This window comes from Triticum aestivum, chromosome 2A, assembly GCF_018294505.1.
Source record: "Triticum aestivum cultivar Chinese Spring chromosome 2A, IWGSC CS RefSeq v2.1, whole genome shotgun sequence".
In the NCBI taxonomy this organism is placed as follows: domain Eukaryota; kingdom Viridiplantae; phylum Streptophyta; class Magnoliopsida; order Poales; family Poaceae; genus Triticum; species Triticum aestivum.
In genome coordinates this window covers 298,194,881-298,219,849 of record NC_057797.1, presented here as the reverse complement: position 1 = coordinate 298,219,849, position 24,969 = coordinate 298,194,881, and the positions used below count along the sequence as shown (strand labels likewise).

The following is a 24,969-nucleotide window of genomic DNA, read 5'->3' as shown; positions in this document are numbered from 1 at the left end:
CTGTTGGGGAACGTAGTAATTTTAAAATTTTCCTACGCACACGCAAGATCATGGTGATGCATAGCAATGAGAGAGGAGAGTGTTGTCTACGTACCCTCATAGACCGAAAGCGGAAGCGTTAGCACAACACGGTTGATGTAGTCGTACGTCTTCACGATCCGACCGATCAAGTACCGAACACATGACACCTCCGAGTTCTGCACCCGTTCAACTCGATGACGTTCCTCGAACTCCGATCCAGCCGAGTGTTGACGGAGAGTTTCGTCAGCACGACGGCGTGGTGACAATGATGATGTTCTACCAATGCAGGGCTTCGCCTAAGCACCACTACGATATGATCGAGGTGGATTATGGTGGAGGGGGGCACCGCACACGGTTAAGAGATCAAGAGATCAATTGTTGTGTCTTTGGGGTGCCCCCCTGCACCCGTATATAAAGGAGCAAGGGAGGAGGAGGCCGGCCCTAGGAGGGGGCGCACCAAGTGTGGAGTCCTACTAGGACTTCCTAGCCCTAGTAGGATTTCACCTCCCATATGGAATAGGAAAAGAGGAAGGAAAAAGGAGAAGGAAGGAAGGGGGTGCCCCCCTTCCCTAGTCCAATTCGGACCAAACCAAGGGGAGGGGTGCGGCCACCCTTGAGGCCCTTTTCCTTCTTTCCCGTATGGCCCAATAAGGCCCAATACGTATTCCCGTAACTCTTCGGTACTCCGAAAAATACCCGAATCACTCGGAACCTTTCCGATGTCCGAATATAGTCGTCCAATATATCGATCTTTACGTCTCGACCATTTCGAGACTCCTCGTCATGTCCCCGATCTCATCTGGGACTCCGAACTCCTTCGGTACATCAAAACTCATAAACTCATAATATAACTGTCATCGAAACCTTAAGCATGCGGACCCTACGAGTTTGAGAACAATGTAGACATGACCGAGACACGTCTCCGGTCAATAACCAATAGCGGAACCTGGATGCTCATATTGGCTCCCACATATTCTACGAAGATCTTTATCGGTCAGACCGCATAACAACATACGTTGTTTCCTTTGTCATCGGTATGTTACTTGCTCGAGATTCGATCGTCGGTATCTCAATACCTAGTTCAATCTCATTACCGGCAAGTCTCTTTACTCGTTCCGTAATACATCATCCTACAACTAACTCATTAGTTGCAATGCTTGTAAGGCTTAAGTGATGTGCATTACCGAGAGGGCCCAGAGATACCTCTCCGACAATCAGAGTGACAAATCCTAATCTCGAAATACGCCAACCCAACAAGTACCTTCGGAGACACCTGTAGAGCACCTTTATAATCACCCAGTTACGTTGTGACGTTTGGTGGCACACACAGTGTTCCTCCGGTAAACGAGAGTTGCATAGTCTCATAGTCATAGGAACATGTATAAGTCATGAAGAAAGCAATAGCAACAAACTAAACGATCAAGTGCTATGCTAACGGAATGGGTCAAGTCAATCACATCATTATCCTAATGACGTGATCCCGTTAATCAAATGACAACTCATGTCTATGGTTAGGAAACATTACCATCTTTGATCAACGAGCTAGTCAAGTAGAGGCATACTAGTGACACTCTGTTTGTCTATGTATTCACACATGTATTATGTTTCCGGTTAATACAATTCTAGCATGAATAATAAACATTTATCATGATATAAGGAAATAAATAATAACTTTATTATTGCCTCTAAGGCATATTTCCTTCAGTCTCCCACTTGCACTAGAGTCAATAATCTAGTTCACATCGCCATGTGATTTAACATCAATAGTTCATATCACCATGTGATTAACACCCATAGTTCACATCGACATGTGACCAACACCCAAAGGGTTTACTAGAGTCAATAATCTAGTTCACATCGCTATGTGATTAATACCCAAAGAATATTTAGGTGTGATCATGTTTTGCAAATTTCTATGTCAACAATGCTCTGCACGGAACTACTCTAGCTAATTGCTCCCACTTTCAATATGTATCCAGATTGAGACTTTGAGTCATCTGGATCAGTGTCAAAACTTGCATCGATGTAACCCTTTATGACGAACCTTTTGTCACCTCCATAATCGAGAAACATATCCTTATTCCACTAAGGATAATTTTGACCAATGTCCAGTGATCTACTCCTAGATCATTATTGTACTCCCCTGCCAAACTCAGGGGAGGGTATACAATAGGTCTGGTACACAGCATGGCATACTTCATAGAACCTATGGCTGAGGCATAGAGAATGACTTTCATTATCTCTCTATCTTCTGCCGTGGACGGGTTGAGTCTGTCGGGTTCACCGTCGCGTCCTTTTTTACACAAAAATCCCTGTGGTTTTTGGTCATTGAACCCGCAGTCCTTGCTTAAGTGAGAAAAAACATTTCGTTCAGGCTATTTCCCAAAATCCCCCTGTAGTTCTCAATATTCAACCCGCGGTCCAAAAGCACAGGCTCTCAATTCTAAGAATAAAAAAGAGCATGGGACCTCCCTCGCCTCCCAATTCCAGCTGCCAAAGGCGACCGACCCCGGCGACGCTCGATCCGGTGAGCCTGGAGCGCTCTCCTCGCCGCCGGCGCCGCGGCGCTGGTCGTCGTCACGGCCGTCTTCCTCCTTCCTGGCCCCGCCTCCCGCCTCCCGTGTGCGCGCGCTCCTCCCCCTCTCTCCCACCCCCTGGCTGCCGACCTCGCCCGCCCCTTCGCCGCCGCCATGGCCGTCCGTGCCGTCCGCGTTCTCCATGTCGACAGCTACGACTCCCCCGCGCAAGAGCAGACGCACAAGAGCCCTTTATCCTCCTAAACATGCACAAACTCCTCCTGAACAGCGTGCGCCGCCGCTGATCTGTGCTCTCCTGTCCACGCCGCCGATTTGTCCTCTTCGGCTTCCTTCCAGCTCCATGTGCTCCTTCCTCTCACCACCGCCCCAATCCTCCCCGGCGCCACACCCAGCCTCCTCCACGTCTATCTCCTGGCGCTGGCGGATGTGTTCAATTTGGAGGGAATTCAGTGCCATGTTCGTGCAGAAGAAATACTCCAACACGATAGCCATGGATGGCCCATCTGGATTTCACAAATTCTTTGGTGCCATAGAAAGAAAGCCTCCACCGGATTAGATCACAAGTTCTAAAGACGAACAACTCAATGTCGCGTCCACCAACTTCGCCTGAAGACCATCCACCGTTGTCACCATCGACTTTGCCGCAAGACCATCCACAATCTCCTCCGCCGACTTTGTCGGAAGACCATCAATCGTCGCCTAGACCTACTTCGTCGCAGGTATCTTTTTTCTTTGTGCAAACTATGATGGAGCTATGTTTGATTTACAACGATTTACAACCAGAGTTTACTGATGGTTAAACTGGCAATTTAAATTTACGTGAGCAAGTATTTAACGCAATTGGTCTATTGGCATAGGCTCAAGCAGGAAACACATCGATCTGTACTTTTGCCATCTTGTTTCCTTTGTCAAACTAGCTGCAGCAATAGTTCTTCTTGCTATACAATATCGACATGCCAATTGATAAAATAATTTTGTCAACTGATTCCTCCTGTAGTGCTTCTTGCTGTACAAGACCACATCTGGTTTCCACCAAGAAGCTGGATCAGCGACATTGGACTCTGGTAAGCTCATGAAAATTCTTGCAATCCAGACTTGGGAGAGTCAAATTTACAAGTAGCTTTTATAGTGATAGCTAACATCATCTTACTGTGGTTTATTTGGCCCATGTAGAGCTGGCATGGTACGGCTACACTTCCAACAGTTTTACTTGCTAACAAAAAATCAAGTATAACTAAAAGAATATATCTTTCTCTTGCTGAAATAGGTTTGGACGCACAGTGTGATATATATATATATAGATAGATAGATAGATAGATAGATAGAGAGAGAGAGAGAGAGAGAGAGAGAGAGAGAGAAAAGTCTATGTATTGTGTAAGTCCATGCTCTCTACAATCAAAGCCGTCCATCCAGCATGTGGATCTGTTCCAGGCAAGCTTTGTCTCTTTCCATCTTTGAATTAAACAATTTTCCGCAGCTCTCTCATATTTCCTCTTTTAGCTTGGTGGTACATAGCCTAGCTGCAGTCTAGACCACATGCCTATGTGTTTGTCTGGCCGGACGGCACCATTTGACACAAAGAGTTCCAGACTATGCCGGACCTTTTTACGATGTTGTGAGAACAACAGACACTCATTTTAGGCAAAGTGCAATACTATACGTCAGTGCTTTGTTTTGTTTCTCTGACCAGCACTAATACCATGTCACGGACATCATATTCATCGCGTTTGCAACGAGCAACGCCCTACAACCCCCTTGCCAGCATGGATTATTTTACAGTTAAGGAAATTTGGGTTATCAAGTTAGCTGTCGGGGAGCATCCATGGACGGTGACAACCCCTTTTTTCTTTGCGACAGCAGCGAGCCGGATGTTAGGCGTCGGTTTTCAGATTCTAGAGACCATGAACGGCCTTTCCTTCTCTGTGTTGGTTATGTGAGAGGCAACGAGGAGGACCTGCGTTGGTTATGTGCATCAAGTTTAGTAGTCTGTAGTCCTATTTTTTGTTATGTCAGTATCTTCAGTTATGGTACGATTTGTATCATGTCATAACCAACATATTCATTGCCATGTACTGCATTAGACACATTGTTATCAAATGGATTTACCAGATTTCTTTCACCTGATCTCAATTATCTCAGTTGTACATGCACCATTGTGTCGAATGATTTCTGTCCTATTATTTCTCTGAAAATCCAGCTTCAGTTTTGCACTCTATGTTCGACAGTTGACACATCAATCTTCAGACATAACCAGTGGTTTTGTTACCTTTCCTTCACTTCCACCCAAAAGCACAACTAGAAAAGTTGAATCTTTTCGTTTCAGAAGGCAGCCTTGGCTGCACCCTAGTTTGCTATACACACAAATATAGCAATGTGCATCCATACTTTCCATCTTAACACTGTCCCAGAATAGCCGTTCATGTGTCTGTGTGTTCGGTCAACCGTGCAGCAATTGTGTGTGTAACACGCCTAGTGTATGTCCTCTAGTTAACACAACTTTCTTCAAATTGGCCTAGCGTCAGTATTGCACAAGTCTGAACCAAAACAGTATGCTCAAAACCAGGATAAAAGCTTGAGCCGTAGCTGTCGCCTATCAGGATTCCTGAGGCGCATAGTATCCCTACATCACACAAATCTTCAGAGCCTTCAGTCATTCACGGGAGCCTGTTGCAAATTTTTTCTTGCCCCCTCCACTCACCTCTAACCCAACTAATGATCCGCTTATTACCCCTTACAGAACTTCATAAACACGCTTCATTACCCCTTACAAAATTGCATAAATTGACGAACTGTCTGTCGCATTTGACCCAATATACTAATATACTAGCAATAAAATTAATGGATATACTCCGATGAGGCCACTCCACCATGGTGCCACCTTCTGCTGATCTTTTCCTAATCTTTAGTTTAGTTTGGAGGGATTCAACGAGGTGACGACGGCATCACCTTCTTCGACGAGGCCGCCCATCACCATACTCCTGCTGTCCGTGGGGAGGAATTAGCTTCATGCGGCAGCGCCGACTATCAAACCACGGCAGGGACTGGTTTAGTCTTGTGCTTGTTAGGAACAAACCGTGGCGGGTGTGCCATGTGCGTGTGTGTGTTTGTGTCGTGGTGCCGATGCGTGTGTGTCACATTAGAGTCCGAGGCTGTTGGTGTTTTGGGTAGTAGCCGCAGCTGGTGTTCTGTTGAGCAAGCCCGAGTCGTCCGGGCGTTGCGTCGTGCGTGTGTGTGCCCATGTATAAACCCTCCATGTATACACGAGACCACAATTTCTTTGCTTAGTGTCAGAGTTCCAGACTGGAAGAACAGACGCGTCAGCACTAGTCCAGTCTAATGGTAGTCAGGTCAAAGGCTACTTTAGCTTGCTAGTACTCCGATTTCACGAGTACGTACTGGTTTTCCTGACCTCCTAGTGGTCAGTCTAGGACTGTTAAAGCAGGCACGATGGCCATGCTATTGTAATGTAATTCTCTCTGTGTGCTTTAACACAACATTTGACTTTTGAACTGATTAATACTCCATCTTTTTTTAGTTTGCATATAAGATCTTGTCAAAATCAAACTTTGTAAAGTTTGACCAACTTTGTAGAAAAAAATCAACGTCTACATACTAAAATTATATGATATGAAAATAAATTTCATGATGCTTCTAACAATATTGATTTCATATTGTGAATCTTGATATTTTTTCTATAAACTCAGCAAAGTTAACAAAGTTTGACTTTGATCAAATCTTATATGCAAAGTAAAAAGAAACAGAGGGAGTACAAGGGCATAATGACAAAACATATGTAGGGATAACTTTTATCTTCCTTCTAGTTTATGTAATTAATAGGACAATAACAAATCTGTTGCCAATGTTTAGTGCACATAAAGTGGGCAGGGCAAATAGTTAATCCCTTATATTGCTGGCACAGGCAGCAAAACACCTCACTGGAAGTGTCGAATTATTTTACAGAAAGTATCCAAAAGTAAGAGTTTGTCTTGTTGATGGATGTGGCTTAGCAACTGCAGTGCTGCTCAAGACCATCCCTTTAGATACAAAGCAATTTTTGTTTGTGGAAGCTGTTATAAGAGTATCTTTAGCAAACCCCTTAAAACGTACGAAACTGTAAAATAACCACCGGTTTACAGTTTTAGGCGAAAAAAACGACCCGAATAAAACTCGTAAACGACTCCGACCTGTAATTTTTTTAAGGGGCGAGGAAAATATCCCCACCGAACATGTGAAAATAAGGATTTCGGAGCCAACCCGAGGGTGTCCTGTATATGCGAAAGACCGTTGGCGGGAGTCCAACTGCCATCGGAACCTTCATGGCTCGCTCCCGGCTGCCGCTCCGTCCATCCCCGGCCGCCGCCCTGCTCATCTGGGAAGCCACCCCACCCGTTCGGGACGCCGCCGCCCCACTCGTCCAGGCCGCCGTCCTGCCCATCCGGCCATCACCCCGCACGTGGCCGCCGCCACGCCCCCTGTCTCCTCCATGACACGGCCATCGGGGGAGCCCGGCCTCGCCCCACGCGCTCCAGCTCTACTGCATCTCGGGCGGGCTCATTTGTGTGACTGGCAACAACGGTTTCATTGGCTCCTGGACACGGGAACCTTCATTTTCCATTGGCCGGATCTTACATAACCGAGTGCACTCTTTTAGTTGGACCGAACACTTTTTTATACCATGAGCGTTGTACCCATCGTAACACTACCCTGTTTGCGTTGACTCTCTCTCTCTCTCTTGTGTGTGTGTGTGTCTAGGCGCTAATGCTTTATGTGGTTCAACACACTTTAGAGTAAAACATAATAATGAACAGGCAATTGTAATTGGAAACATGCATGAAACACCCCTCATGGTGTTCTTGTATGGCCGTATCATCATGATGACACCAAAACATTCATTTTCCATTGGCCAAACCTTACACAATCATAAGGATGCACTCTTTTAATTGGACCAGGCACCTTTTTATACCACGAGCGTTGTATCCATCAGAGCACCACTCTGTTTCTGTTGGCCTCTCTCTCTCTCTCTCTTTTGTGTCTAGGCACCAACACTTGATGTGGTTAACTCATTTAAGACAAAACAATAATAATAACGGACAATTATAATTGAAAACATGCAAGTAACACCCCGTCATGTTGTTCTCGTATCGCTACATCATCATAAAGACATGGGAACCTTCATTTTCTATTGATTGAACCTTACACAATCGTATGTGTGCACTCTTTTAATTGGACAGGGCACCTTTTAGTACCATGAGCATTGTACCCATCGGAGCACCGCCCTGTTTTCGCCATGAAGCACGCACGATCATTCGCTTGTCGTACATGCACCATCTACAAGTCGGCACCTTGTAGCCGTGAAGCACTTACCATCTATAACAACGACGTACACTTCACGGCTGAACACCATGTTTTCTCACGTACTTACTAAATGTATAGTAGAGAAAAATTCGCTGGCATCGCGAACATGCACCATATATAACCATGTCGAGCTCTTTTATGCTTGATAAACGGATACCTTGGGCTCCCCTTTCCTCCCGCGTCGCTCCCGTGGGCGATGGGGAGGAACCCTAGCCGCCACAACCCCAAGTCTCCCACCAGCCCTTCCTCCCACACGCCGCCACCATAAGACGCAATCAGGCGAAACCCTGCTGACATCGTTGTGGCGGCTGATATTGTCCCTCGCGTATAGTGTCTTGGCGTAGGACGGGGTCGCTGGGGCACCGTGTGCTTGCGAGTCATGGTGGTGCGATGAAGGGTCCTCCGATGGTGCTGCTGAGGCTCCTCTAGTTGCGTGGCTGACTGCATTGAGGTGGGATAGGCCCTCGACCCCGATGGCTATAGATCGAGGTCCACCTAGATCTGTTGAAAGGCAGTTATGTGTGGCGTGGGTTGTGGGCAGTGTGGGCCTCGATGGTTGTAATCCGATTGGAGATGGTGGCAGCTGGAGTTGGTGGTGGGTGGCAGCGTGCGCGTCTAGTGTGGAGTTGTGGGTTGGAAGCTAGTTCAGGGCAGGGGGCCTGCACCTTGCCGTGATCTAGTTGGACCATTGGGTGCTTGCAGTGGCAGGCGAGGTGGCCGCAACGGCTTTGGCGACGACGGTTGGTGTGGGTGCTGGTAGCTCATCCCTTCTACTGGGTCTGGACCGGTGGCACGGGGTGCTTGCGTGGTGGAGATGGCCGGGACCTGGGGCTCGTGCTCGACCGGATTGGCTTGAGGCTCGACGCAGGTCGGAGCTCGATCATGTGTTGGCTTCGTGCGAGCATGCTGGACGACGGCCGTCTATAGTGACGGGGTTGTGTCTCCCCCGATCCACGAGGTATGGCTTGAGTTGCGAGCGTGGGCGCCTCTTACCGTGGAGGCGTCGACCCAGACTCCGTTTTGATGCCGGGCTAGGAATGAAAGGAGATGCTTTTTACTCCTATTGTGGTGGATGCACCATGATCTGGGCGGGTGGTGCTGTCTTGGATATGGATGCCAGGGCGATGACCTCGAATGGCGGTCTGCATGCTCTCTCCGAGGGGCATCATGCGGTGGTAATGGCTTTTCCTCTTGGTCGTGTGGGCCGTGAGAGGTAGCGGCGGGTGGCTCGGGCGTGCACTCTGTCTCCGATAATAGTGATGCCCTGATCCAGACATGGAGTTCTGACCTTGCCATGCTTGTCCTGGAGACCTCGGAGGAGGTGTCGAGCAAAAGCTCTACGCTTTGTCACCGATGATGATGACGCTCGCGGGCGCCGTTATCTTCTTGAAGACATCGTCTGGGTTCCAGGTGTAAACCATTGTCCATTGTGAACTCGGCAACGGCGGTGCTTAGCATATTCTCCCTCTAGGGGTGTTGTCGTGGATCTTAAGTGTTATAAGGCGTAGCGTGGGGTTGAAACCAGTTCCTCCTGCTCTGTCTCGGCTACCTCATAAACTTAGAATGTAACAATATACTTAAAAACAACCAGGTGAGCGACAAAGAAGCATCTTAGAGACCTTTTCTGTCATGTATTAAAAATCATCACAATTAAATGGTGGCTTCTCAAAAGCGGTCAAATGTTTTTGTCCTTGTGGAAGAATAGACATAATCCTAGCGTGCGTACCAAGTGTTCTTCTGCACACTCTGAAACATACTATGGCAAGCCTCTGTAAAACACTATACCGAAATACAGTACTACAAGGCTAGGACGCTGAGAAACTACAGGCGCGTGACTATTTTCTAGTAGTATGTGTTTCCAGCTAGCATGCATGCACTGAATCAGCCTGCAGGCCGTCTTTCCACGCAGCTCATTGATGTACATCTCTCCACGCATTTTGTCTGTCTTTCCATGCAAAACGGGGTCGCTACTTGTCGGCAAATTTGATAATTTTAACCTTGGGACGAAATCAATTCACGGAATAAACTGCCCGTGAAATTATTTCACAGCACTGACCCTTTTGTGTAGCGCCCGCCACGCAGGCGCCACACCCTACGGTGCAACGCCCAGCTCTGGGGCGTTGCACGCCTGTCCACCGTGGCAGCCCTTGGGCCCGCACCCAGTAGTGCAGCGCCTCCGAGCTAGACGCCACACATGTAATGTGCAGCGCCCGGCCCGTAGGCGCTGCATTGTGACTTATCCAGCGGCTTGGCCCCCCTCCCCCACTCCCCCCATCCCACACACCCCAACCCGAGCTTTGCCCCCTCTCCCACTCTCTCCCCCTCTTAAATCCTCTCCCAAATCTTGCAATTTGAAGAATTTGTCCGTGGATTTCGAAGTCATACCCTCCCTCAAGGTAATCTTCTCCGATCCCCTTGTTTTGATCCAAGTAATGCTAGTTTGGGGAACCCTAGTTTTATTTGGATCTAGAGATTTGCATGGAGATGTGAGATCTTTGTTTGCCAATTTCCTATGATTAGGCTTTGTTAGTATGTTAGGGTTATTCTTATGGGTGTTCTTATGTTGGTGCTAGGGTTAGGGTTATTGTTAGGGTTATGGTTATGGTTAGGGTTAGGGTTAGGGTTGTTGTTTGATATATATATTAGGGTTTGTATTCCGTGTTAATCCTTAAATTAGCACTCATGGAAGCAATGCTACATTGTGTTGTTTGAATGCTTATAGGGATGGGAAGAACATGTGTGTTTGTTCATCATGGGGACAAAGACGCTTTCTTGAAAGGCAATATTGAACCGGATCCGGATGAGCTTGATATGGTGTTTGATAGTAGTCCTAGCTATGCGGAGCTCTTGCAACAAGTGAGGAAAGATTTGAATTGGATGGACCTTAGTGATATCGTTGAGTTGGAGGGAAGGCATAATGTAGGTTTTGGAATGCACATCCGTTGGAAGACAATGCGTATCAACTCGGAGCAACGTTGGGTTGCATACAAGGAAACGGTGGCCGATTCACTTGACAAGGCTCTTGAGTTATTTGCAAGGAAGAAGGTTGATTCAAATTTGCATTTGGACTTGAACCGGAAACCCTCCCCTTTGGTTGCTAGTAGCCCCCCACCCTTGAAGCGAGATGAAATTGTTGAATCTTTTTTGACCCAAGAAGTGAGGCCAACATTGAGCCCGTTTACAAACAACCAAGATGAAGCTTTGCAAGAGGACAATGATGAGTATGCGGACGATGACAATGAAGTTGATCTCCATGACAACAATGTGGGTGATCTTGACAAATATCATTTGCAAGAGACAATGGACCATTCCATCCCTTTTTCCCGTGCATATGCATCGGATTCGGATGACGAAGGTCCCGATGAACAAGTTGATGAGGAGGGGTTCACGGTGAAGGAGGCCGAAGCTTTCGAGAAGGTATTCGGTCGGGATCACAAGACACCATTGTTCAAGGATGTTAGTCTCGCGGATGAAGCCGTTGTGGATGGTGGCAAATCTATATCTTTTGGGGTTAGGCCAAGCTCTCACCGTGATTTGGGAGACGACAAGAACCGGATTGCTAAAGGGTCTAAGTTTGAAACCTTGTTGGAATTGAAGATGTGGCTCGACAACTACTCGGTTACGCATTATCGTCCACACAAGGTGGTGCACTCGGACGTCAATGTGCGCTACACGGTTGCATGTGTATGTGAAGATGAAATATGTCCGTGGATTGTGCGTGCAAGACCATGGAAAGGAGGTCCCGCTTAGCACGTAGTGAGTTGTGTGCCAACTCACATGTGCCGAGGCAAAAGGGTGGATGGAAAGATTATGTCCCAAGACCACAGCCAACTCACGTCCAAGTTCATCGCTTACAGGCTCTCCAACTCAATATCCACACTTCCAACAATGAGCGTCCAACATGTCGTTGACCTTGTGAAAGCCATCTTTCATTACAAGGTGAAGTACGGCAAGGCATGGAAGGAAAAGCAAGCCGCATTTAAGATGTTGTATGGTACTTGGAAGGAAGCATACAACCGAATCCCTAGGTTGTTGTTAGCCATGGCCGCCACAAACCCGGGCATGGTTCATGTTGTCGAGCCTCATGGGCACCAAACAACGGTTTATGAAGGAAAGAAAGTCCGAGTATTTGGCCGTGCATTTTGGGCGTTCGAGCAATGCGTGAAGGCTTTCGAACACTGTAGGCCGGTCATCGCCATTGATGGCACGTTCTTGACCGGACAATACAAGGGGACCTTGTTGGTTGCGATAGCAAGTGATGCCAATAACCGGGTGTTGCCATTGGCATTTGCTTTGGTTGAGGCGGAGAACAATGACAACTGGGAGTGGTTTTTGCGTCTTTTGAGGACGAAGGTGTTACCCGATCAAAGGGAAATTTGTGTCATATCGGATCGGCATGCAGGAATTCTTAACACGGTGGAGATTGACATTCCCGGGCATGCTCCGTTAAACTATGATCTTCGTTTTGGTTGTGAACTACTATGTGTCATGAACTACCATCTCTCCTCCTTGATTTGGTTGTGAACTACTATGTGTCATGAACTACTATCTGTCCTCCTCGATTTGGTTGTGATCTACTATGTGTCGTGAAGTAATATGTATTATGAACTAGTATGTGTCGTGAAGTACTTTGTGCATATGTTGTCTTCACAGTTCTTTGCTTGCTATGTGTCGTGAACTACTATCTCTCCTCATCGGAATATGTGTGCATGTGCCACAAAATTTGCTAAGTACAAGTGCAACGCCTAAGCTCTGGGGTGTTGCACTGTACAGTGTGGCGCCTCGAAGCTAGGCGCTGCAGCTGCTGTAGGTTGCCAACACTTTGTTTGCTCTCAGCTTAGCTCAGCCCAGGCGTGCAATGCCTCAGGGCTAGGCGTCACACTGTATAGTGCAGCGCCTAGCGCTGAGGCGTTGCACTCCTGGGCTGAGCTAAACAGAGAGCAAACAAAGTGTTGGCAACCTACAGCCGCTGCAGCGCCTAGCTTGGAGGCGCCACACTGTACAGTGCAAACACTTTGTTTGCTCTCTGTTTAGCTCAGCCCAGGAGTGCAACGCCTCAGCGCTAGGCATCACACTGTATAGTGCAGCGCCTAGTGCTGAGGCATTGCACCCCTGGGCTGAGTTAAACAGAGAACAACTACTTTGTTTGCAAGCTATAGCCGCTGCAGCGCCTAGCTTGAAGGCGCCACACTGTACAATGCAACGCCTAGCTCCCGGGCGTTGCACTGTACAGTGTGGCGCCTCCAAGCTAGGCGCTGCAGCGGCTGTAGCTTGCAAACAAAGTAGTTGCTCTCTACTTAGCTCAGCCCAAGCGTGCAACGCCTCAGGTCTAGACGCTGCATTATACAGTGTGACGCCCAGCTTTGAGGCGTTGCACCCTTGGGCTGAGCTAAGCAGAGAGCAAACACTTTGTTTGCAAGCTACAGCCGCTGCAGCGCCTAGCGTGGAGGCGTCACACTGTATAGTGCAACGCCCGAGAGCTAGGCGTTGCACTGTACAGTGTGACGCCTCCATGCTAGGTGCTGCAGCGGCTGCAGCTTGTAAACTTGGTCATTTTCAGGTACATTGCAACATTTTCTAGAATAAGCAGTCAAAAACTTTAAGTTCACATTTCAGTCACAGTTGAACATTATTAAGACAACAAGTGCAACATAGAGGATCAAGTTCAACATTGGTAAGACGTCAACTCCAAGTTCAACATAACTAAGACATACAAAGAGGATCAAGTTCAACATAGAGCTACCACAACTCCAAGTTCACCGACATAACAACTCCAAGTTCACCGACATAACAACTCCAAGTTCACCGACATTACAAATAAAGGACGATGGCTGGTTCCTAAGAAGAGCTTAAAAGCTAGTTCCTTGAGCGCTTTTTGGCTGCTCCCCCTCTTCCTGGCTAACTTCTTCACCTTCCTAGGAAGAGGAACACGCTCCCACTTCGGCTCCGGTTCCTCCACGTCATCGACATCGTCATCCAAATAGTCATCCAAAGCCGCCATCCGCGAGGTGCCGACCGTCCTTTTGCCTCTTTGGGTGAAGTCTTCAGGTGTTACTTGTTGATTCCCGTCCTAGGCTTTAGCCTGTATGCAGACCTAACCTGGTACGTCCCCAAGGTCATATCATCATCAGCAACCTATGCATCAACAAAAGATATGGAAAGACCGTGTGTGAGGATATAGTTAGCAATGCATCAACAATTGGATATATATGCTCATGCCATACCTCTTGGGTGACCACACCCACATCCTCATCCTCCAAATGATCACCATGGCTCTGGCCCGAAGCGGGATCTGATGGTGTCGCCGACCTAGACCGTTCTGGTGATACATACTCGGGGTCACGACAACCAAAAAGGTTTGATAGCCGCCTTAACTTTTGGCCCTGGCGCTGCAACATGTACAAGTGAATGAGACATCGAACGTAGCAACACATGTTAAGTGCTAGTTTGAAGGAGATGTGAACCTTGATGAATGCTCGAAGTGCACCTTCTCCATCGCTTTTGCCAGCCGGGGTTGTTTCAAGAATAGTCTCGGTCTCATCAGCTGCTTTCTTGATCTGGGCACGCTATGAACAGAAATGGTATTAACGTGTTAGGCAAGCGAAGATGTGAATAGTGTGAATGAAAAGCAAAGAGGGAAAATACCACAAAGTTCATCATTGGAGCTGAAGGGATCACTGAGTTGCCTTTCCTGACTAATGCGTTGTACTGGTGTTGGGCTACCTCATCAAAAACAGTGGGTTCTTCCAAAATCTCCTCAGCATACGCCGGCTTGCATACCTCCACACGGGTACTTGCAAGAAACCATGTGAGATAGTTGTTGAACGCTACAGGGCAGTGCTCACGAAGCTGGACTCCTTTTCCAGCCCTAGCTTGCTCCACACTAAGCGCAAACTGTACGACATACTTTCTGTGATGCTTGTCCCAATCCTTAATCTTCCGCTGCCTTTTCCTATCCAACCTGCAAGTTAGAAACATAATATTAGTAGCATCGAAACCGCCGAGAAGCTGCTAAGTACTCAAGGTTAATTATATCTTACGCGTGTAGCAACTTGTCCGTGTCCTCCCACTCCGACGGATGTGCCTGGAACAAACCAAACTGACGGCGCACTCGATGTGGGAGGTGAAGCTCAACCGCCCAGTTGCATATGAGTGGGCATCGCATACGCCAGAGATCCCTATCCCTAGTGCACATCGGATTCAGCCTGAACTCTAAAGGGTTACCAAAACTATCTCCTGTTCCATACGGCTCCCATATCACTTGCAAAATGGGATAGAATGCAAAATTGATATCGACTTGCAATAGAAGCATCATAATCACTTATGCAAGGTCAATTCACCTGCTGAGGCATGATCGCGTCAAGCTCGCTCTGGTACAACTTGTACATGATCGAGGGATCATCTGTCGTCTCATTTATCACATCCCACTTGTAAGCCCAAGTGGGTAGCCGTAGTAGGTTGCCTTTGTCGTCCCAATCATCGTACTTCACCTTCTTCGGACGTCCAACCGGCAAACGCTCCCAGCTCCATATGGAAAGTGCGAGCAAACAACCACCAATACCTCCAGATGACCTACAACAGGCTTCGTCCAACTGCACATAAAAGAGAACATGGTTCAGTTAAGAGCAAGATCGTATTCATAATGTAGCAATGAAGTGAAAAGGAAACAACTTCATACCTGTCTATACAAGTAAGCCAGTGTTGCCGAACCCCAACTCCAATTGCTATCGAAGACGGTCAACGCCTTCAGCCACATCCATGGAGCATTCTTGCCTGTGCCATCAGCAAACATAGTCCTGGATATCACATACCACATGTAGACACGAGCATATGTCTTGACCGTGTCCTCATCAGCTTCCGGTGGGCAAGTACCAAAGTGCTCAGTAATCCACGTGAAAGTAGCACCGGCTGCGACTCTTTCCTTCTTCTTGTTTTCTGCTGCTGGTTCCGGAGGCTCCGGAGGAACCATACCGATAAGGGCATGCATCTGCGCGCGCCACCCCTCGGAATCGGTGCTCATACATAGAGGATTCCCATCGATAGGAAGACCGGTGATCATAGCAATATCCTGGAGCGTCACTGTCATCTCCCCGGTCCGTAGATGGAAACTATGTGTCTCCGGCCGCCAATGATCAATAAGCGCGGTGAGTGCTGGAGCATTGTTGGGTGGCGTCGACCGTCTGACCATATGAATGAAAGGGAGAAGTCCTGTCTCCCTTACATACGGTGTGTATCGCTCATCATAGCGCATCCACCCAAGGGTGACCCCGTGAGAACGAAGCTTCAAAGGTGCAAGCGCCTACAAACAAACAATTCATAACATTACATATGGGGCATTTGTGTTTGAAATAAATACGAAATTCATAAAACAGGCCACTTTCATTATTACCCGCTGCTCCACCGCCATAGCGTACGACCGGTGTTGTTTGTCCCAGTGATCATCGAGAAGCCAAACCATCCTAACAATTTTGAAAGAAAGCTTTCTTGTCAACACGATTATCTTTTGAATACAAATAAACTAAAGTACGCCTACTAGATGCAACCGTACCAATCTATGTATCCAACCATATCAAATCAAACAAAACTAATAAACTAGGATTTCACAAATAACTAGGCCTATTTCATACAAATAACTTTTCCATAAACTATGCCTACTTCATACAAATAACTCTTCCATAAACTAAACTAGGGTTCCACAAATCAAACAAACAAGGGTTGTAATACATGCAAAGTTCTAATACATGCAAGATTCAAATCTAATCTAATCAAACAAGAATTTCCCAAATCTTCTAAATATCATATTTTCTATGGATAGAAAGAAGGGGATCGGAGGAGAGTACCTTCTAGGATGGATTGGTGAAGAAATGCACGTACCAAATCGTCGGATCTGAAGGATTTGGGAGAGAGGATTGAGAGGGGGAGAGGAGGAAGCCGCCGGCGCGCCTGTTCTATAACTGCTGGAACGAATGGGTGGGGTGGGGGGAGGGGGAGGGGGAGGGGGCGGCTGGCATCTAAGTCACAGTGCAGCGCCTACGGGCCGGGCGCTGCACATTAAATGTGTGGCGCCTAGCTCGGAGGCGTTGCACTACTGGGTGCGAGCCCAAGGGCTGCCACGGTGGACAGGCGTGCAACGCCCCAGAGCTGGGCATTGCATCGTAGGATGTGGCGCCTGCGTGGCGGGTGCTACACAAAAGGGTCAGTGCTGTGACCGTGAATTGATTTCGTTCTAAGGTCAAAATTGTCAAATTTGCCTTGCTTGTCAAAGAGGTAGTCACGGACAGTCAAAAATACTCCATATAGTACTAGACGCCACAGCAAGCCCCTACCTCGCATCTTGTCATATCGATCCACAAACCCTAGCTACGGCCGTGGTTCTTCTCTTTCCAAAGGAGCGAGTTCTCCGGCGAACTAAATGAATCAGTCCGGTGGAACAACACCAGCAGGAGGTGATGGAGGGGGCTCAGTTGGTCTGGATTCAGGTATTCCAATCTTATACAGTTCTCATTTTTAGGCTGGTAGATCTAGAAAAAACAAGATGCGCCGCATGAGCTTCCGTATATAGTTTGTTTGGGATTGATTACGAGGCCGTTTTTTCTCCCATTGCCTGAATAGTATTTTTCTAGTCTATTCTAATGCATGGATTTGTTATTTTCTCTCCAAGATATGCATATGTACCGTTAAATATAATCTAGAATGCTCAGCCTTGTATGTTTCCTTTTTTACATGGAAAATGCTTAAAATCAGGCGGATGATTTTCTCGCCGCTTAAGTCCCTTCCCTCTCTCGCCACGTGTCCCTTGCGGGACCGATGAAGCCTTATCTTCTCGGTCGTTCCCATCTCCTCGTCTCTCTCGCTAATTCCCTCCGCACTAGCGCGCTCTCTCTCCCCCACCCCTTTCCTCTCTCTCTAGCGCCCTCTCCTCCTTGGGCTGATGCCTGGCCGGCCACCACTCCTCATCGGCGCTAATTGCTGCAGGAAACTCCGTGGCGACCTATTTTTGCAAAGGAAGAGACGCCCACCGGTGCTTTTCACGGGGAGCGCCGCGTTTTTCTTCTTCAAAACAGCGCGGCCTCGCTGCTGTTGCAGAGGAGCCAATCGGCGGCAAGCCGGCCTGTCGTTGCGGCGACGCTTGCTGCAGAGCAACACGGGAAAGGGAACTTCGCTGGAGGCGGCGGCGCTGTGTTGGAGCTCCGCCGCGGCTGCAGTGAAGCTCGGCTGGAGTTGCAATGGAGCTCTGTCGGAGCCGTCGGAGCTTTGCCAGGGCTGCAATGAAGCTCGGCCGGAGTTGCAGTGGAGCTTTGCCGGAGCGTCGGTGCTGCGTTGGAGCTCCGCCGAGGCTGCAATGGAGCTCAGCCGGAGTTGCAATGGAACTTTGCCGGAGCGTTGGTGCCGCGTTGGAACTCATCGGACGCCATCGGTGCTTCATTGGAGCTTCACGCGAGGCTGCAGTGGCCCTGGGTTGAAGCTGACGTGCTCACTGCCGCCTGCTGTGATCCAACGACATCCAACACCCCGATCGAACGGCTGAACAGGTGGATGATTTCTTTTCTTAAAGAAATCATCCGACTTATTTGTAGCAGCCGCCTTTTTACATCTATGGAAAAAAGACGAAAACAAGACTCAAGCGAACGTATTATAAGGCGATACAGTTCAGGGAGAAAGCAAGGTTGAGGCTTCTCCTAATTTAGATGAACACGATGTAAACTCTGAAGGTTGGACAAGAAGAGAACGGTACTGTGAATTCAAAGATTCCTAGTCGCCTTAGTGTGCTGCGTCCTGTAACAATTTATAATCATCTTATATGACCATGCATACAGCAATCGACATGGCGCTGCGTTCAGGAAACCATGTTCAGACAGATGCAGTCAGATGGAGATAGCACTTGGAAATGCTGGGAAGATTGGGCAGGAAGTTGCTTTTCAGCCATTTAAAGGGATGGAATTCGACTCAGAGAAGGATGCATTCGAATTTTTCAATGCATATTTTTGGGAAATTGGATTTGGTATCAAGCATGGCAATAAGTACATCAACAAGCACGGATTCAAGACAAAGCAGGACCTTTTGTGCTCATGCGAGGTAAGTAAGTACAGTAAACGCATATGATTAGGCAATAATAATATTCTTGTTCTGACTCTGAGTTTTGCATTTAGGGAACTCACAAAAAATTCAACTCTAGGTCTAGCAGAACAAACTGCCCTGCTATGGTTAGGTTGCTTTGCACCGACGACGACGGATGGTACTATGCAGAGGTGGTATTAGAACACAACCACGAGTTGGCAGACAGTGTAGGTGAAAGAAAGTTATGGAAGTGCCACAAGTACGTCAACGCATCTATGAAGGACAATGTTAGGCACTTGCGTTCTAACAATGTTTCACTGACCAAGGTATATGGGGTTATGGCCGACATTCATTGTCAGAGTAAATGACCACGGGTAGCCTAGCCGGCTTCCCCTGGCACTTCAGAGAAATTACAGGCCGAACAAGCCTCCAAGCTTCCAAGACATGGGGCCGTCTTCCCCCAGCCGGCTACCTCTCAAACCGGCTGCGCAAGGGCAGCCCAACCCTGAAATCCTTGGAAAACAAGATCACGAGAAGGCCGACTTCCAGAAGCCGGCCATAAAAGGGCCGACTCTCTAGAGCCGGCCCCTCAGCAGGCGGCTAAGATCTCCCCCTCAGAGTCCGCACCCACATAACAGCGACAAGACTGGGCATGGCTACAGTAAAACCTGCCACCCCCGAATCCCGATGCACGCATGGCCACAGTGCACCGTACGGGGCGGCCATCCCCGTCCGGCGCGACACTGTTGCCACGATGACCGTGACGTCACCCATGGCAAGGGGTCAGTACGATCCGTGGGTGGCGGGCCCCTTCGGCCAGGGAGATCCCGAGGGTGGCCCGACTTCCCACAGTCGGCCAAGGGTATGGCCGGCTTCCAACAGCCGGACAGCTCTCTCCCTCCGAGGAGGTGCTTCATTAAGGAGACAAGAGAAGGTAAGGCTATAGTGATGAGCCGCCTCGCGGCGGCACTGTAGCCATGCTTACCACGACAAAGCCATCATCACCAGGGGCAAGGTAACAGTAACCAGCCCCCGACAAGACCCCCGAGCGGTGGGGCCGGCTTGTCGGCCAAAGGGTCCACAGCCGGCGGGCCTACCAGTCGGCGGGCCCCACCAGTCGGCGGAGAAGCCGACGGGCGTAGACACAGACGGCTGGGACCCACGCCTAGCTGGATTATCATTGTACCCTTGGGGGGTAGGCCTATATAAACCCCCCAGGGTTCCCATGCAGAGGGAGATCACTCTTTGGATAGATTTTAGACACCACAAGGAGAAGAGGAGCAGGCTAGCCTGACCCTCCCTCATCCTTTCACCGAACAGCTCAAGGAGCATTCTGTAGCAACCCACCAAGCTAGTGATCATGCGGAGACCCCGCAGAGCAGCATTAGGGGTGTTATCTCCATGGAGAGCCCTGAAGCGGGTAAGATTCGCTGGCATGCATGTCTTCGTCTTATCCCGTTTCCAGGCACCGGCGATGTTTTATTGGCTCCCACAATGATAAGCCATCCATTGGCATATGTCGCACCAACCACCCGACATTTGGCGCCCACCGGTGGGCCAGGTGCACCGTCGTCCGAAGACCTGCTCTGGACGGGAACCCTCTTCCTTCCCAACATGTGTAGCCAGCCTGGCTCGCCCGATGGCGCTTGCACCGACGCGCTGCAAGACGTCGCCGACGCCTGCGCGGCGAGCTGCCTCGCCGATCTTCTTGGCGAGGCTCGCATCTCTGATGAGCCTGCATCCGACGCGGGCACAGACTGCCCCGAGAGCCACCTCGTCAGCCTCCTCGATCAACTCCACGTCTCTGGCGAGCTTGCCGCGGACTTGGAGTCGGTTGGCTCCACCGACCCGATGCTTGTTGACTCCGACACGGCATCCCTTGACGCCTTTCCCACCAACGTGATGGTCATCAACGACCCTCTTCCTCAAGCCGACAGCAGCGGCAGCGCCATTACCGAGGTACTAGTTATCAGCCACGATGCCTCCTCAGGCAGAAACGCCGACGACGCTCTGCAGGTGGCGCTGCACGACTTGTCTGTCCCTGTCCCGGCCGACGCGGACGCCAAGACATTGGAGGCGCGCCGCCTCGCCCTCATTGCGAGGGACAGAGGCTCGCCACCATGAGACGCCTCACCGAGGCTCACCAGCGCGAGGTCGACCGAGCCACCTTCGGCACGCCGCCTCCCGACGGGCCGAGCCGCGTCGGTATCGTCAAGAAACACGGTGCGGCTATCGCCGACATGCTGGGAGCAGACCGCCCAGTCTATGCCACGCCTCTCGAGAACTTGCGCGCCACCCAGATGGCCGCAGACGAGTTGAATGGGCTAGGCCTGATGAGCTCCCTTACATGACCAGACGCATCCAGCAACTTATCAACACGGCCACAGAGCGACATGAAGCTGGTGTCCGCGCCAAGAGTCCTCCCCCGCGCCGAGAGCACGACGCGATATCCCGAACGCCGACCGCGGGCAATACCCGCGCGAGAAAATAAAAGGAGACGGTTGCCAGCCGCAGCCGGACTCGAATCTCCATCGAGCGTGACGCCGAGGGCCGCCCTCGAGCCGTGGAGTGGCGGGGCAACCCTCCTCCTCCTCTGCCTCGTGGGGAGAGATACCCTACCACGCCACTTGTCACGCACCCGACTCTCAGCGGCCGGCTGGGTCGCCGCGAAGGAGTCGGCGAGAATGATGCCCGCCATCGGATCGACCGCCTTGCGCGATCCTTGGCCCTGGAAGAAGAAAATGATGTCGGCCCGTCTTGCTTCGGCCCCCGCATCCGCGACGAGCCCTTCCCCAAAGGGTTCTCGCTCCCAAGAGACACGCCCATGTACAACGGCCCCGTGAAGCCGGAAGATTGGTTGATCGACTACTCCACCGCGGTTAGCATCGCAAACGGCAACAGGTGTGTTGCCGTAAAATATGTGCCCCTCATGCTCCAAGGCACGACGCGCACCTGGCTTAACAGCCTCAAGCCTTACAGTGTCAACAGCTGGCTAGACTTCACTGAAGCCTTCATACGCAACTTCACCAGCACCTACAAGCGGGCTCCTAAGCCCCGACAGCTCTCCTTGTGCGTCCAAGGGCCCAACGAATCGACTCGCGACTAGCTCACGCGGTGGGCCGAGCTCCGCAATTCCCGTGAGGGAGTGCACGAGGTCCAAGCTATAGAGTACTTCACAGCCGGGTGCCGAGAAGGCACCCTCCTCAAGCACCGGCTCCTCTACGAGGAGCCGACTACGCTTGACGAGCTACTGGTCATAGCTGATAAATACGCCACGGCTGATTCCTCGATGAAGACCGAGCTCCGAGTAGACGCCTCCGGGAAGGTGCTCGCTCTGATTCCCAAGACGCCGGCTGGAGAATCCAGCCGACGCCCGCACCAGAACGACCACAAGCGCAAGGCTCCCCTGCCGCCTTCCACCAATCGGCAGGTGGCCACAGTCGAAGACGAACAACCTGAAGGACGGCCCACGCCCAAGAAGCAGAAGGGCGGCAGGCCGGCTTGGCAGCCGGCTTTCTCCTACGAGCAAGCACTTGATGCCTCCTGCAAGTTTCACAGCGGCGCGAAGCCTTCAAACAACACGACCAGAAAATGTCGTTGGCTCACTCGGATCTCCAAGGGTGAGGGGATGGCGCCGCCTCCGCCTGCTGGTCAGCCGCCTCCGGCTCCTCCGCAGCCGGCCGCTCGACCAGCGGTCGGGGCAGTTCAAGACGAGTACTCCGACGAGCATGCCGCCTACGTCGTCTTCACCAGCCAGCCAGAAGATCGGCGTAGCCGGCGCCGACAACACCAAGAAGTCAACGCAGTCGCCTCCAACAACCCAAAATTCATGCACTGGTCAGAAAGGTCTATTAACTGGAGCCGGACAGATCACCCAGAGGTGATGCCGTCTCCCGGCTCCTACGCATTGGTTCTGGACGCAACCCTCGCTACGAAAAGGCAAGCCGCCCGTTTCTCCCATGTGCTGATAGATGGTGGGAGCAGCATCAATATCCTATACCGCGACACCATGGAGAAGCTGAGCATCAAGACAAAGCAGCTCGTGCCCAGTCGGACTGTGTTCCATGGCATCGTACCCGGCTTGTCCTGCTCCCCAATCGGCAAGATCAAGATAGATGTCCTCTTCGGGGACAAAGATCATTTCCGCCGAGAGGCGGTGTGGTTTGAAGTGATGGATCTAGAGAGCCCTTACCACGCGTTGCTTGGCCGACCTGCCCTGACCAAGTTCATGGCTGTACCCCATTACGCCTACCTCAAGATGAAGATACCAAGTTCCAAGGGCATCATCAACATAGCCGGGCACTACAAGAAATCCTCCGAGTGCGCGGCTGCCAGTGATACGTCTCCAACGTATCTATAATTTTTGATTGCTCCATGCTACTTTATCTACTGTTTTGGACTATATTGGGCTTTATTTTCCACTTTTATATTATTTTTGGGACTAACCTATTAACCGGAGGCCCAGCCCAGAATTGTTGTTTTTTTTGCCTATTTCAGTATTTCGAGGAAACAGAATATCAAACGGAGTCCAAACGGAATGAAACCTTCGGGAACGTGATCTTCTCACCGAACGTGATCCAGGAGACTTGGACCCTACTCCAAGAAGTTTCCGGGGAGGTCACGAGGGTGGAGGGCGCGCCCCCTGCCTCGTGGGCCCCTCGGAGCTCCACCGACGTGCTCCTTCCTCCTATATATACCTACGTAGCCCCATTAGACCAAAGACGGAGCCAAAAACCTAATTCCACCGCCGCAACTTCCTGTATCCACGAGATCCCATCTTGGGGCCTGTTCCGGAGCTCCGCCGGAGAGGGCATCCATCACGGAGGGCTTCTACATCAACACCATAGCCCTTCTGATGAAGTGTGAGTAGTTTACTTCAGACCTTTGGGTCCATAGCTAGTAGCTAGATGGCTTCTTCTCCCTTTTTGGATCTCAATACAATGTTCTCCCCCTCTCTCATGGAGATCTATTCGATGTAATCTTCTTTTTGCGGTGTGTTTGTTGAGACCAATGAATTGTGGGTTTATGATCCAACTTATCCATGAATAACATTTGAATCTTCTCTGAATTATTTTATGTATGATTGAGTTATCTTTGTAAGTCTCTTTGAATTATCCGTTTGGTTTGGCCAACTAGATTGGTAGTTCTTGCAATGGGAGAAGTGCTTAGCTTTGGATTCAATCTTGCGGTCATGCTCGATAGCGGTCGATGAGTGGAGTAATAGTAGTAGATGCAGGCAGGAGTCGGTCTACTTGTCACGGACGTGATGCCTATATACATGATCATACCTAGATAACCTCATAACTATGCTAAATTTTATCAATTGCTCAACAGTAATTTGTTCACCCACCGTAGAATATCTATGCTCTTGAGAGAAGCCACTAGTGAAACCTATGGCCCCCGGGTCTATTCTCATCATATCAATCTCCATTACTTTATTTTACTTGTTTTGCTTTTACTTTTTACTTTGCATCTTTATACCAAAAATACCAAAAATATTATCTCTATCAGATCTCACTCTCGTAAGTGACCGTGAAGGGATTGACAACCCCTAAGCATTGGTTGCGAGTTGCTACCGTTTTGTGCAGGTACGAGGGACTTGCGCATGACCTCCTACTGGATTGATACCTTGGTTCTCAAAAACTAAGGGAAATACTTACGCTACTGTGCTGCATCACCCCCTCCTCTTCGGGGAAAACCAACGCTAGCTCGAGACGTAGCAAGAAGGATTTTTGGCACCGTTGTCGGGGTGGCCTACGCCAAGTCAAGTCAAGATTTACTCTCCCGTCAATGAGCCATTTCTGGCGCCGTTGCCGGGGAAGCCTACGCAAAAGTCAACATACCAAGTACCCATCACAATCTCTATCTCTCGCATTACATTATTTGCCATTTGCCTCTCGTTTTCCTCTCCCCCACTTCACCCTTGCCGTTTTATTCGCCCTCTCTTTCCTTTTGCCTTTTGTTTGCTCGTGTGTTAGTTTGCTTGCTTGTTCATCAC

General features: G+C 49.7%; 1 protein-coding gene across 1 annotated transcript; it reads left to right on the top strand.

Annotated features, from left to right (window-relative positions):
* Window positions 1-2,494: 2,494 nt before the first annotated feature.
* On the top strand, window positions 2,495-23,186 carry LOC123188565 (uncharacterized). Its single transcript, XM_044600725.1, has 3 exons — window positions 2,495-3,277; window positions 3,556-3,622; window positions 18,731-23,186. Exon 3 carries the CDS (start codon window positions 20,373-20,375, stop codon window positions 21,093-21,095), a length of 723 nt encoding a protein of 240 aa, XP_044456660.1. The 5' UTR covers window positions 2,495-3,277; window positions 3,556-3,622; window positions 18,731-20,372; the 3' UTR covers window positions 21,096-23,186.
* The last annotated feature ends 1,783 nt before the right edge of the window (window positions 23,187-24,969 follow it).

What these genes read in the sequence shown, in the direction of transcription:
- LOC123188565 (XM_044600725.1), top strand. Translation starts at nt 20,373, where the DNA reads ATGGAGAGCCCTGAAGCGGGTAAGATTCGCTGGCATGCATGTCTTCGT.